This window comes from Cricetulus griseus, chromosome 5 (genome assembly GCF_003668045.3).
Source record: "Cricetulus griseus strain 17A/GY chromosome 5, alternate assembly CriGri-PICRH-1.0, whole genome shotgun sequence".
NCBI lineage: Eukaryota > Metazoa > Chordata > Mammalia > Rodentia > Cricetidae > Cricetulus > Cricetulus griseus.
In genome coordinates this window covers 183,093,048-183,108,026 of record NC_048598.1, presented here as the reverse complement: position 1 = coordinate 183,108,026, position 14,979 = coordinate 183,093,048, and the positions used below count along the sequence as shown (strand labels likewise).

The 14,979-nt window shown below is 45.8% G+C and overlaps 1 protein-coding gene across 11 annotated transcripts in view; it reads left to right on the top strand.

Annotated features, from left to right (window-relative positions):
* Tecpr2 (tectonin beta-propeller repeat containing 2) overlaps positions 1 to 14,979 on the top strand; it is a 90,659-nt gene that overhangs the window by 27,650 nt on the left and 48,030 nt on the right. For all 11 annotated transcript variants that reach the window (XM_027416612.2, XM_035445378.1, XM_027416617.2 and 8 more), the window contains 4 exons: positions 4,598 to 4,755; positions 10,183 to 10,495; positions 13,262 to 13,394; positions 14,465 to 14,794. In XM_027416612.2, coding sequence (XP_027272413.1) covers positions 4,598 to 4,755; positions 10,183 to 10,495; positions 13,262 to 13,394; positions 14,465 to 14,794 — 934 coding nt within the window. The remainder of the gene's footprint in view (positions 1 to 4,597; positions 4,756 to 10,182; positions 10,496 to 13,261; positions 13,395 to 14,464; positions 14,795 to 14,979) is intronic.

The following is a 14,979-nucleotide window of genomic DNA, read 5'->3' as shown; positions in this document are numbered from 1 at the left end:
TTCCATGTGCTCGTGGTCACTTAAGAGCCCTGCTGCGTCATTCTGACCTCACCTTGACCATGCCCTGACAGGTGTGGCCAGGCACACCTGTAGCCAGCCTTAGAAGGTGTGGTTACGGTGTCTCCCTTCAACCAGCAAACCACCACCACCTCCTCTACCATCACCACCATCACCATCACCTCCACAATCACCACCACCACCACCATCACCACCACCATCACCATCACCTCCACCACCTCCTCCACCATCACCACCATCACCACCATCATCACCATCACCACCACCATCACCACCATCACCATCATCATCACCACCATCACCACCATCACCATCACCATCACCTCCACAATCACCACCATCACCATCATCACCACCACCACCATCACCACCATCACCACCACCACCACCATCACCACCACCCACCACCACCATCACCATCACACCACCATCACCTCCACCACCATCACCACCATCACCATCACCACCCACCATCACCACCACCACCACCACCACCACCACCACCACCATCACCACCATCACCACCACCACCATCACCACCATCACCACCACCACCACCACCACCATCACCATCACCACCATCACCATCACCATCACCACCATCATCACCATCATCACCATCACCATCACCATCACCTCCTCCACCATCACCATCACCATCACCACCTCCACCATCACCATCACCTCCACCACCCATCCATCACCTCCACCACCTCACCACCACCACACCACCTCACCACCACCATCACCATCACCTCCACCACCTCCTCCCACCACCACCACATCACCACCATCACCTCCACCTCCACCATCACCACCATCACCTCCTCCTCCACCATCATCACCATCACCACCACCATCACCATCACCACCATCATCACCATCACCACCATCACCACCACCACCATCACCACCACCATCACCACCATCACCACCACCACCACCACCATCACCATCACTATCACCTCCTCCTCCACCATCACCACCATCACCACCATCATCACCATCATCACCATCACCACCATCACCACCATCACCACCATCACCACCATCACCATCATCACCATCACCACCATCACCATCATCATCTCCTCCACCACCTGCACCGGTTCTTCTCCCTGAGACCCAGTGTGCTTCACTCTGCAGGAGGTCTGTGTGTGCAAAACCCACTTGGTCACATCCAGTGCTAAACCACCGTTTCTTACGGGGGAAATTACCTTTTTGTTTTTTTGTTTTTCATCAAGATGTCGTAGTATGCTTAGTGAGTGTGTGGTGGGGATGATGCCGTTGGTAGAGTTTGGTACTGTGGTCAGGGTTCATGAGATGCAAGTGGCTGTGTGCACAGTGCTTCCTATGCTTCCAGGGAAAGCATGTGGAGGGCGTGGAGTTGGGCATGACACATCCATTTAGCAAAGCAAGAGCAGTGATGCTCAGGGCATGCAGATGGAGAGATGGTGCTAGTTCCAAAGATGTCAAGAAGGAAAACCATCAACCCAAATTATCGAGGCCAGATAATGTTTTTAATTTGTGTACATGGGCTGTCTCCCCTTAGAGGTGGAATTCAGGAGACAGACCAGCACTGAACATGGGCAAGATACGGGGTTTTACAGCACCCCAGTTATGGGATTCCAATGGGGGATTTGTCAGGCAAATAGGCAGAATTGCAGGAGCAGCGTTACAACCTTTAAAAACGACACGGTTGCCATTTCCTGGAACAGGCAGTATAGAAGCATTTGTAGTTGAGTTACAGGTGAGGCATAGCCCAAGCTTTGAGAAATAGATTTAATCGTAAGCATGAATATAGTTTATCTTTTCTAGGAGATGTCTCGGAAGCCTAAGAGGGAGGCAGGCTGCTTTATCAATGGCTCACAAGTTAAGGGCACAGACTGCTTTACCAAAAGACCTAGGTCCAGTTCCCAGCACTCCCATAATAGGTCATAACCAGATGTAATTCCAGGTCCAGGGGACTGGACACCCTCATCTGGCCTCCGTGGCTACCAGGTACATACATGGTATACAGACATACATCAGGCAAAACACCCTTATACCTAAGCTAAAATTAAAAAAAAAAATAAGATAAAGGGCATTTGGCAGCATCTCAGTATTCTATGAAAATAGCTTTGGCCTGGAGTATATACTATGAGAGATCCTTAGTCTTAGGGACCCCACTTAGAATTGCTGCTCTGTGGGAACATCTTAGGTTTATTAGATCCTGCTTGTTCCTGGTGCTTCTGTGGAGTTGTCGCCTCCTGTCCCTGTGATCAGACTGCTAAAGAAGCAAAGGCCACTCAAGCCTCACTATTCAGGGAAATAAAATTGGGGGGGAAATGTCCAGAAACGCCTTGAAAAGTTATTTATTTCTTTTTAAAGGTTTATTTGTATTTCATGTACAGGAATGTTTTGCCTGCATGTCTGTGCATGACTTGTATCAGTGTTGCATCAGAGGCCAGAAGGGGGCATCATATCCTTTGGAGTGAACTGGAACTGGAGTTAGAGATGGTGTGAGTCTCCCTATGGGTCTTGGGAACCAAACCCAGGTCCTCTGGAAGAACAGACCATGCTCTTTACTGCTGAGCCATCTCTCCAGCCCCTGAGAACTTATTTTAAAAGATGCAGGTGCTTAATGAGATTTGGGGAAAAAAAAAAAAAAAAAAAAGACCTGAGAGAATACTCTTTTTCTGAGATACAGTATAATGTAATTCTGTCATAGGCTAAGTTAAAAACCAGAAATTACATTCTGACTCACTCACTCAAGGGGAAATCTGCCTTCAAACTTCCCAGTATTTGGAGAGAATGGAAATTGCACCATCTTGATTATAGTGTAGTTGGATAACTTAAAGATATGCCCAAATTGAAGTGAGAAACCTAAAAATGGTGGATTTAATGTGTATAAATTTTATTCGTGGGTCTCAGACACATAGAAAGTTAGTGATTGGGGCTGGAGAGATGGCTCAGCGGTTAAGAGCACCAACTGTTCTTCCAGAGGTCCTGAGTTCAATTCCCAGCAACCACATGGTGGCTCACAACCATCCCTTATGAGATCTGGTGCCCTCTTCTGGTGTGCAGACATACATGGAAGCAGAATATTGTATACAAATAAATAAATAAAATCTAAAAAAAATAAAAGAAAGTTAGTGATTTGGCATTATTTTTTTGTTTGTTGTTTTGAGATGGAGTCTCTCTATGCAGCCCACGTGTCCTGGAGCTTGATATGCTGACCAGGCTGACCTTGAACTTAGAGGTCTGCCTCCCTCCTGCCTCCTGGGTGCTGGATCAAAGGCCCGTGCCAGTCTACGGAGCTCTTGCAGCATTATTCTTAGCAATGGATCAAATTGTTGCCGTTGTCGTTGCTCATTTTCCCCTATCATCTCTGTGAGCAGACGGCTGGTGGAACCAAGACAAGGCCACTGAGGTGAAGAGTGACAGCAAGAAGCAAGAGTTTGAGGCCGGGTATTGATACATAGCTCAGGCTGGCTTTGAACTCAGCAAAACCTCTCTCAGCCTCCTGAGTGCTGGGGTTAGAAGCATGTACCACTATACCTGATTAAAATCATAGTTCTGATACATGAATGAATTTTGTATTAACAATAAAATTTCTCTAGAAAATGACTGTCTATAAAAATGCTATTAACCACGTGTTTAATAAATAGTGTGTGAGTGAGAGAGAGTGTGTGTGTGTGTGTGTTTCTGAGTGTGTGTGTGTGTGTGCATGTGTGTGTGAGTGTGCATGTCTGTGCTTGCGTGTGTGTGTGTGTGTGTGTGTGTGTGTGTGTGTGTGTGTGTGTGTCTGTGTCTGTGTGTGTCTGTGTGTGTGTCTGTGTGTGTGTGTGTGTGTGTCTGTGTGTAAGGAGGGTTGTGGAGAATTCAAGCCCATGTCAAGGTCAGAGGATAACTTTCAGGAGTCAGTTCTCTACCTCAATAACGGGCTCCTAGGATTGAACTCAGGTCTTCAGGCTTATGTGATAAGCCTGTTTAATCTGCTGAGCCATCCCATCAGCCCTTTTCTTTGTAACATGTTTTCTGTGACCCTTCCAATTGGGAAGGGTATAATACCTACAGGATTGCTTCAGTCTGCTTGTGGAGAGACTGTGAGAGCAATCACTGTCATAGTGATTTCATTGACAGTCATCCTCTTATATTCCATAAGATCCTTAATACACATGGTATGTCATATTTTTATGGATTCTTTTGAACTAGTTACTAGAACATTATTAGAAAATATGTATGTTTTTGGTTTCTTTTCTGCCTTGGTATGAGATAGATGATAAGAGTTTCTGTCTCAGGTGTTAATATTTATTGTTTTCTTTTTTGGAGGGGTTGCGTTTCGAGACAGGTTTTTCCTGTTAGCTTTGGAGGCTGTCCTGAAACTAGCTCTTGTAGACCAGGCTGGTCTTGAACTCACAGAGATCTGCCTGCCTCTGCCTCTGCCTCTGCCTCCCAAGTGCTGAGATTATAGGTGTGGACACCATGCGTGCCACCATGGAGTGCTTTTTGAGTTGTGTACAGTTAGCAGAAGTGAGCTTAAGCCTTCAGGGGAAGCTGGCGCTTTTGACCCACCATTGCCCTGTCTCTCTCACAGGGCGTCTGCAATTCACACCTTGTGCTGGAAGAGCCGTCGTCCATTGTTCAGCTGGACTATAGCCAGAAAGTGCTGCTCGTGTCGACCTTGCAGAGAAGCCTGCTCTTTCACACAGAGGAGAAGGCTGTCAAGCAGATTGGATCCCAGCCAAGGAAAAGGTAAGCTTCAGGCATATTCACATGGCTCTCAGTACTGGCCAGTAAGTTCTCCTAGGTTTCCTGATAGCCAGATGTGAGACCACAGTCCCGCCAGCTGGGGTTCCTGATACTCTGTGCCTGCCAAAGTTGCTGTTTGGAACCTGATGGGAACGGGACGTCTTCTAGCTGAAGGGGTCTGGGAGCATAGCCACTGCAGCCCGGGGCCTAGGGACAGTGTTGGGTGTCCACTCAAGGTATGCTTTCTCTCTATAGTCCTCTCTTGTGCCCTGGCCGCCGCAGTGTTGCACACTGGCATGTTGTGGCCAGATGAGACTACCTAGTCTCCTCTAGCCCAGCAGATGTGAGTCTCTCCTGTCATGGAGACCAGAAGGCTCACCCAGTTCTTACTGACCATCTTGCCAACAGCTATGGTGTACAGTTCACAGTGCCGTAGAAATTTAAGCAGGGGCAGGGCAGTGGTGGCGCATGCCTTAAACCCAGCACCTGGAGGGAAGAGAGAGGCAGAGCTCTGAATTTGAGGACAGCCAGGGCTACACAAGAGAAACCTTGCCTCAAAGAAACAAAGCAAACAAACAAAAAAAAAGAAATTTAAGCAGGCTCCCACTCAGCTTGGGGTCAGAGAAGGGTTCCTTCAGATATAAGGACTACATGCTGGGTAGGAGAGGCTAAGAAGGGATGGGTTCTGGGTGGAAAGAGCTTGTCTGTCCCTTGATAGTCTGCTAGAGGAAGGACAACAAGGAGAAGACTAAGGACCTGGGGCTCCCCACAAAAGGAACATATACACCGTGCATATTACATCCTCCTGAAAAAAAAAAAGGAAGTCTTGTAGTCCTCAGGAGCTACTTTGGGGGGGGTGGGGTAGGGAGGAAGAACAGTGGAGGACCTTACCTGAGAAGGAGGGCCAAGAGCCAAGTGGGTGTTGGGAGCTTGCTATTAAGTAGTTCGGGAGTTAGAGGGCTCCCATCTTGTGTGCTCCTTTCAGCAAAGGGATATTGTTGCCTGCCTAGATTAGTGACAGGATGGCAGTGGGAATGTTGAGAGGATCTGAGGCAGACTGGGGAATAAGGAGACTGACAGGTATTGGGAAGGGCTTCCCGAGGCTGGTGGTGCCGTTGGTGACAGCATGAATGTAGGGGGGTGGGGGGTGGGGGTGAGGGCTGAGGTCCAGCATTCATATCTGCCCCATGCCTTGTGCTCTACAGTAACATTACAACACTAGGTTTATTCTCTTCTCTGCCTGGCAGCCTTCCTGCTGGAAGATTGTCTCATACCCACTCTTTGGCTCCTGTGTTCTCCTCTCAATACCTTCTTAATGCCATCAATAGTCTGGCCTCTTTATAATAGGGATCTTCCTGTTGGCCCTGGAAACCTCTGGAATTATGCTGCCTGGTTCTGCAGAACTGAATTCTGACTTTATCTTTGTGGGTGTCCCCTTCTGCCTGATGCCAAGTCCTAGCTCATTGGAAGAACTGAGGACTGTAGAGAAAGGCCTGGCCTCCTTAACTTGTGCTTGGAAACTTTGTGTGTCTGTCCTGAGTGGTATGGTAGGGTCTTTGGCAGCCTTTACTAAAAGTACACTGTATGCTAGGGACCGGCCCAGCATGCAGAAACAGAGGAGTGTGTCCTCCTTCTCAGAGGAATGATGATTTCATAGAACCTTCGAGTGTAAAGAAGGTAAATGCAAGAGCTTCCAGCTTGCGTCTTAGGGCTTATCTTCCTGTCATGTGCTGCCTTGGGTGGTGACTGCTAGCTTGAGACTGTGCCTGTCCTCAGGCTTCATTCAGCAAGTGTTTGGAAATGGCTGCTTCATGGACCGGTTCTTTCCAGCTAAATAGCTTCTGCCCACTCCCTCCAGAAAGCCAGCTCTCTCTGGGGCCGCTCTTCAAGATGCCCACTTTCCCCCTGTACAGATGCCTGCTGTACTATCGGGTGAGCCCTGGTGAAGAGCTCATCTTCATCTTTGCCCTACACACACCCTCTAGCATCACAGTTTTATAGACGCTTTCAGTTCACTAAGTACACGTTAAAACACATGTTCTGGTTACTTAAGCCAACAAACAGAAGTTACCAGAGAGTTAAGAGGTCCCCATAATTGGAAGAAAACAGACTGAAAAATTGGGTCCCCAAACGTATCATTTGACAGGTAGGAGGAAGAGGCACTGGGTTGCCTAACTAGAATTCCTTTGGGCTTTTTTGTTTAGGGGGCCTCACCAGAACAAACCTGCTAAAGGCAAGAATCAGACCTAGTCCTATTACATAGTTGTCTATGAAAATTCTGTGGACTCAAAACAGTTGATTATTCTAATTATCTTTGTTCCAAAGCTGAATCTGACATACCATATCCTCCCTGGATCCTGTCCAGAGGGATTTAATTACTAAGTTGCCAGTGGAGCCTAGTGAGACCTGAAGAGGAGCTCCCCACCCCAGATAACTATCTCCCCAGGGGTGATGGAAGCCAAGGGAGATGAGCTGTGAGTGGGTGGGGCAACGTCGCTTCCCAGGCAGGAGACCCAGAATGTCGCGGGACCCAGAATGTCACGGGATTGGTTTTGAGCTGCACTGCAGCTTTCTCATTCAGTCTGCACTAGTGTGGACGTCTTGCTTCCTATAGATGAGCACACAGAGGTCATAAAAGGCTAGTAACTGCACACGTAAGCCAGTGAGTGCCCTTTCTACTGTCTAGGTCCAAGAAAGAACTGTTTAGAAAAAGAATCAGCAAGGCTTAGAGTTGAGCTAAAACTCTTCAGTTTGAACTCTGATAGAAATTGAGCATTGACAAAGATATAAAACAGAAGAACTCCTGAGAACTCCGACTGGAGCGGGGCTTAGGTGGGGGTCTCGTGAGGAGACTGGTAAGCATGTTGACGATAAACTTGAACGCAGCGACCCAGCAATCCTACTCTAGAAATAACTGGGCAAATAACTCTTAGGCCTATATCCTAGGAAGGATGTACTAAAACTGTTGATGGCGCTATTATGGAAAATAGCTTCAGAAGGCTAGGCATAGTAACACAAGCCTTTAATCCCAGCAGAGACAGGCTCGGTCTACACAGTGACTTTCAGGCCATCCAGGGTTGCATAGTGTCTCAGAAAAACAAACAAACAAAAAATAGTTGAAAAAAGCTGAGGTGCAGTACAGTGGTTAAGGATTTACCTAGATGTGTAAAGCTTGGGTTACATTCTAAGTTCTATGCAAAAAAAAAAAAAAAAAAATTAATAGTAATCCAAATACCAGATTGGTAGCACAGTGTCAGAGTACTTGCTGAGCACGGATGAGGCCCTGAGTTCAATCTCCAGTCATAAGGGAAAGAAAGAAAAAAAAAAAAGGAACAAAATGTCTTAGGTGGGCTCAGTGGTACACACCTGTAATCCCTGTAAGCTCTTGGGAAACGATACAAGATCAGAAGTTCGGGGTCAGGAGAGATGGCTCAGTGGTTAAGAGCACTGACTCTTCTTCCAGAGGTCCTGAGTTCAATTCCCAGCAACCACATGGTGGCTCACAACCACCTTGAATGAGGTCTGGAGCCCTCTGCTGGCATGCAGGCAGAAGACTGTATACATAATAGATAAAATATTTAAAAAAAAAAAAAAAAAATGAAAGCTCAAGGTCATCCCAGGCTGTATAGCAATCAACATAAGACTAGCAAGTTCCATGCTAGCATTGGCTTCATGAGACCATATCTCAAAACCAACAAATTAACAACAGAAACAATACAACAAGATTGAATAAATTATTTACTTTTTAAGATTTTATTTAGAGCTAGGTATAATAGTGCATACCTTTAATTCCAGAACTCAGGAGGCAGTGATGGGCAGATCTCTGCGAGTCCCAGACAGCCAGGGCTGTTACACAGAAAAACTCTGTCTAGGAAAAAAAGAAAGAAAAAAGATTTTATTTAGTTATTTTTAATTAGGTGTGTGTGTTTGTCAGTGTGAGTCCAGGTATCCGAGGAGGCCGAAAGAGGTACTGTTCCCTGGTTACAGGTTGTAAGCTGCCTTCACGTGGGAGCTAGGTCCACTGTAAGAGCAGCAAGTGCTGTTAACTGGAAGATCTCTCTAGCCCCAGAATATGTTATTTCTAAAAAAAGAATACTTCATGTGTAAGTGAGTAGTAGGGTGCTTGCCTACCATGTTCAAGGCTCGTGGTTCAATTCCCAGTACCATAAAAACTAAGATAAATATTAGATTCATAGATATGTTATACTTTCCCCAAACCCATGCATATTCCAGTATCCCAAGGAAACATTTTGTAGCAATATATATTAAATTTTAAAACAATATAAAGTCAGGTGTAGTCGCTGTAGAATATAAGAGAGTGAGTGAGACAGAATTTGAATGTGAGGTCACTCTTCGCTATATAATGAGATCTTATCTCAAAAAGGATAATTTTAAAAATCAAATAAATTGTGAAAAAAGATATAGCAGTCAAAATGAATAAGCACTATAGCTTCCTTTTTTAAAATCAAAGATAAATCTTAGAAACAGTGTTAAGTGTAAAAGACAAATTACTTAAAATTGTCAAGAATTGGGGTGTATATGTGTACACTATGTATACGTGTTTGTGTAGAGCTGGAGATGTGCAGAGAAACCCTGTCTCAAAAAAAAAAAAATTATTTTCTGTGTGTGAATGTTGTGGCTGCATGTGTGTGTGCAGCGCGTGAGTGCCTGGTACCTGAGGAGCTCGGAGATGACCATCAGATCCCCTAGATCTAGAGCTGCAGCTGATGGTGAGTCACCTTGTGGGTGCTGGGAACCAGCTCTGGGACAGCTACAAGAGCAGCAGTGCACTTTCCCACCGGGCCATCTCTCCAGCTCCTGCGTATGCTCTTTTGTGTGTATTGGGTATTTCACAGTTTTATAAGAAAATAATAACCAAGCTTGAGGATGGAAGGGAAAGTGGTACAGTTGTTGGGTTTGGAGAAATTTTGAAAGAGATACAGATGAGCTACTCTCGATGTAAAGCTTTCCATTCAGGAAGATAGGGAATGACCATAGGCTTTAGAGGAAACAGCATTGCAGAACAGAGTCAGCAGGGACAACCCTGTATTTGTCACTTTTTGTTTGGTAACAGAAGTTATACTGGTTGCCTCATGGAGTCCCAACAAGGATTAAAGGGAGGATGGATGTAAGCATGGGACACAAGCAAGCTGTGTGGGTACCATTGATGACCTCAGAATCTAGGATGTGTGCTCCAGGTGGGGTATACTTGTGAGGCCGTGGTGGGGCCTGGTTGACAAAGGATGCCAGTGTGACATAGTCACCAATAAACAGTGGAGAGGACAAGAAAAGCAATGATTTGTGTTAGTCAGTAGATTGATTCTTAGAGTTGATATTAGGAGTTGACAGTTATATCACTTCAAGTCAGTCCATGCCTGTTTTGTTTTTGTTTTTGTTTTTTTTCTTTCATTTTTTTTCTTCCAATTTTAGTACTGGGAAATTTGGTGCTTGTTTTATACCAGGACTGTGTAAGCAAAGTGATCTAACTCTATACGCAGCCCGGCCTGGGCTCCGGCTGTGGAAGGCTGATGTCCATGGGACTGTTCAAGCCACGTTTATCCTCAAGGATGTCTTTGCTGGAGGGGTCACACCTTTTGAGCTCTACCCTCGTCTGGAACCCTCTGATGGGGGAAGCTGCAGCGCTCCTGAGAAACACCTGGGGCTCGTGTCATGCTTCTTCCGAGAAGGCTGGGTGTTGAGCTGGAATGAATACAGTATCTATCTTCTGGATACCATCAATCAGGTGTGTGGGGGACTACATCTCTTTTTGGGGTCACAGGGCAGGAGGGTGCAGCTCCACAGGTGTTCAGCCACGGGCTCCTGGAAAAGGAAAGGAGCAAAATCAACTCTGGGGCTTGCTTTTTTTTTTTTTTTTTTTTTTTCTTTTCATTTGAGGCATTGAAAAATAATTTTTAAGAAACCCAGAGTCAAAAAAAAAAAAAAAAAAGGAAAGAAAGAAAGAAAACTTGCTTTTTGATACCCATAGTCCTACTCTACCAAGAAATTAGATGCTTTTTGTGGTCTCTAAAACCCAAAATAAAACTTGTTCTTTATAACCTTTCTGAGTCATTTTAAAAAAATTAAATCTATTTGTGTATGTTGTGTGCGTTCGTGTGTGTTCTCGAGTACACACATGTGCCTACTTGCCTACACCTGCATGTCCTGGTACCTGTGTGGAGGCCAGAGGACAGCTCGTGGAGTTGATTCTCTCCTTCCACACTGGTCTCAGGGATTGAACTCGGGTCATCCGGTTTGATGGTAAGTACCTTTACCACCAAACCTCTCACCAACCCACTCTTCCTTCTCTTCCCTTCCCTTCCTTTCCATGCATGCATGCATGCATGTATGTCTGTCTGTATTCATGCACGCATACATACGTTTTTCTTGTGATTGAATCCAAGGGGTTTGTGCACGTTAAGCACATACTCTATCTCTTAGCTGCACCCTCACTTGTAGGTTGTGCATTGTTTTAGTTTGGCGTGTTGCAGTACTAGGGCCTCATGAATGCTAGCCAGTGCTCTACCACTGAGCTGTCTCATCAGCCCTGTTTTGTTTTGTTTTGTTTTTGTTTTGTTTTGTTTTGTTTACTTTTTATTTTGAGAAAGGCAGTCACTAAGCTGCCCAAGCTGATCTTGAACCCTTTCTGTATAGCTCAGGTAGGCCTTAAACTTTGATTGCCTTGCCTCAGCCTGCCAAACACCCAGGATTACATCTGTGCTACCAGGCCTTTCTAAGTTGTGTGTTTTCTGACTATAGTCTCATCCAGTGGCAACTCAAACATGACAGAAACAGTAACTCTGAGGATTGACCGTCACGCCTCACGGGTAGTGTCTGCCCAGGAGAAGGTTCCTTCCCTCCAATTACTCTTCCCCTCTTGCTGTTTTGGTTTGTTTGTTTGTTTCTTTTACTGTGCTGCTTATCCAAAGATAGCCATATTATTTTGCCTTTTCCCTTCTTTTTAGAAACTTACTGACATATCTTGGCAGTTTCCCAGGATCGTTAACTCAAGGTAGAAAACAGGTTCTGCCTAGATCTGGGTGATAACAGGTTACTTCCAGAATCTGGTTGAGGACTGTAAACAAAGCTGTTTGGTTTCAGCTACTTCTTGTCGTGAGATCAGACTTCCTACTCTCTGCCTTCACCATCCAGGCCAGGCTCTCTTCTTCCACATGAGCTCTGTGGGCCTGTGGTGCTGCATCTCTGGAGAGAGCATCTGTGGAGACTCAAACTCACCTGCTCCCACCCCACCGACACCGCCCTAGTTACCAGCTGCGCTTGGTAACACTTTCAGTGCAGAGGTAACTTGGCCCTGTAAGTCTCTGATCTGCCATAACTTGGCTCCTTATCTGTACAGTGGGGCACCAGGTTCCTGGATTAAGGGGTCACCTTCTAATCCTTCATTTGTTTATTTGGTTTCTCCCACTGTGGATGACTTGATTTTTCTCCTGGGCTCCTGTTGAACTTCTTAATTATTGGCTTTAGACATGTTGCAATTATGCGTCAGTCCTTTCATCTGAGCACATTCCCTGTGCCACTCAGCGCAGGTGTAATTAACTTCACTTCATACAGGGCAGTGGAGACGGTGTGTCTGTGAACAGACGCTGCTTCCACCGTCAGAGTCTGCACCTCTCTGAAGCAACATGATTGGCAGCTTTGGGAACCTGCTATCATGTTTCCAGCTTTCTGTCAAGACTACCTAAAAATTAGCAGAGAACCTAGGCTCAGTGTCTCCTGCATTGAACTCCTCTCTCATGCACACTGTCAGCTGAAATTTGTGTGGACTCAGGGTAACCCTGTGTGACATCTCCTTTTAGCCAGGGACCCTTTTCCCCTCCTCTTTCACTCAAAAGACTTGGGCTGCAAGGCTCCCCTTCTTCCACAGGAAAGCACACGGTACAGGCGCTTGTTGGCTGATGTATCATTCCTAGCCAGCCCAGGAGAGACGCATGACATAGAGTTTGTAGTACATGCTGTCAGCCATTGGGGAGTCTTAGTCATCCCTCAAGATGACAGTGCTCAAGCAGCACTTCTTGAGGCTGAGCCTTTCCAGTGAACAGGAAAGAAAGCCCAGCTGGAGAAAAGCCCGTGCTGTGTGCATAAGCCACAAGGAACAGGCTAGGCGTTGGCCTGGCACTCACTGATTTCCTTGAGGCACAATAGATGACAGGCAGGTCAGAATGGCCAGACCTCCTGCCCTGATGAGGAGTATGAGCTTCATGTCATAAGAAGGGTGAGAGCTAGCAAGTCCAGGAAGAGCATGGATGAGAGATGGGAGCAGCTGTGCACTTCACTGGCACCATCATGGCTCCTCAGTGCCAAGTTACATGACTTAGGTCCCGTGTATCAAATACTACCCACCTATGGGTTGAATTGCTTTTTAAGTGTTTTCCAGGAACTGCCATAACAAAAACCTAACAATTACAATTATTTGGATTGTCACACTTACTTGTTTATGGTTTTTTGTTTTTGTTTTTTTAATGCCTGACTTCATGTTTGTTTATTTTGACAGGCCACTGTGGCTGGTTTGGAAGGATTGGGTGATATTGTGTCTGTTACCTGCACAGAAAATGAGATATTTTTCCTGAAGGGAGATAGGAACATTATAAGGATTTCAAGCAGGCCTGAGGGACTGGCATCCATAGGTTTGTATTCATTGCCAAGTGTGCTGGGTGTACTGAGTCCTTCCCGCTTGTGGTAGATAAATGTAGCTTAAACCATTAAAGCTGTGCGCCTTTAATCCCAGCTCTCAGGGAGGCTGAAGCACATGAGGTCAGCAGAGTGAGGTCCAGGACAGCCAGGGCTACACAGAGAAAACCTGTATTGAAAAACAAACCAAAACCAAATAACAACAAAAAAAGAAAATGAAAGTTTGGGGGTTGCTTAGACATGGGGATATTTGGAGGCTTTTAGGATCCTGAAAGTGTGCAGAATGCTTGTCATGGAAGTGACCTGCTTTAAGATATATATTGAACAGTCTCAGAGTGGTGGAGCTGCCTCTAACTGTGAAGAGGGGTGGTGGGGTGACTGGGAAGGAGAAATCAGAAACCACTTGCCTGGCCCCAGGTGCCCTGTCTGAGATGCTGTATGTAGTTAATGTCTCTGAGACACAGATTTGTGTAATTTTAAAACAATGAAACTTGTAATTTGGTATGTATCTATTGCCCTAGACACAGACTGTCCTTTGGGATTGATGTTTTCCCCTGTGCTTTGGTTTTTAATTTTATAGTTCATGCAAACCATAATGTTTTTGTTTGTTTGGATTTGTTTTTAGCTTTTCTTTTGTTTTGTTTTTGAGACAGGGTTTCTCTGTGGCTTTAGACGCTGTCCTGGAACTAACTCTGGTAGACCAGGCTGGTCTCAAACTCAATGCCCGACCCTAACTTAACTATTGTTGATACAGAAAAATTTACTAAGAATTTGTAAAATTGAAATGAGAAGTGCTTCATATTTAGTGATGTTCTGTTACTGGTGGTGTTTACAAAAGACAACTGCAGTGAGTTATTTTACTGACTTTAGTATATGAGCTTCCTGGAGCACAAAGGCCCCTTGCCATCTTCTGTGTGGTCCTTTGAGTCTCTCTGAGTTTGGAGAATTTGGAGTTGCTGGGTTTTTAGTAGGAGAGGATCTTGGTCTTCCTGTGACTTCTAGCAAACTGAGTGATGCATACGATGTCTCTGAAAGAACCATAGTAAACTAAACTCTTCTTTCTCAGTGAGAGATGGTCTGCAGACAAGATGTTCAGATCAGGTCCATGGGCAACATCTGGAGAAGTCACCAGGGGCCACTGTTTGTGAGACAAGGCTTCGAGGCTCTTCAGTGGCTAGTTCTGTGGCCAGTGAGCAACGGAGCAGGAGCAGTTCCCTCAACTCTACTGACAGTGGTTCTGGGCTGCTGTTGCTGGGACTTCAGGCTGCCCCTGAGCTGGACCAGGGTAGCCAGCCATCCTCACAGAGGTTCAGTGTTATAAGCTCTGAAGACTTCGACCAGGAGCTTATTGTGAAACCCATCAAAGTGAAGAAGAGGAGGAGGAGGAGAAAGACAGGTACTGTCTGCGGGCGGACTCATGTGGCACCTAGGGCCGAACCTTTGGGGATGTGCACGTCTACCTGGTTGCTGCTTCTCGAGAAATGGGTATTTGCTACTCCTGGCCAGTCAGGGCACTTCACACACTGAAAGCACTCCTCCCCACAAAGTAACAGTGCACATGTAAACACATAAGCTCTGTGT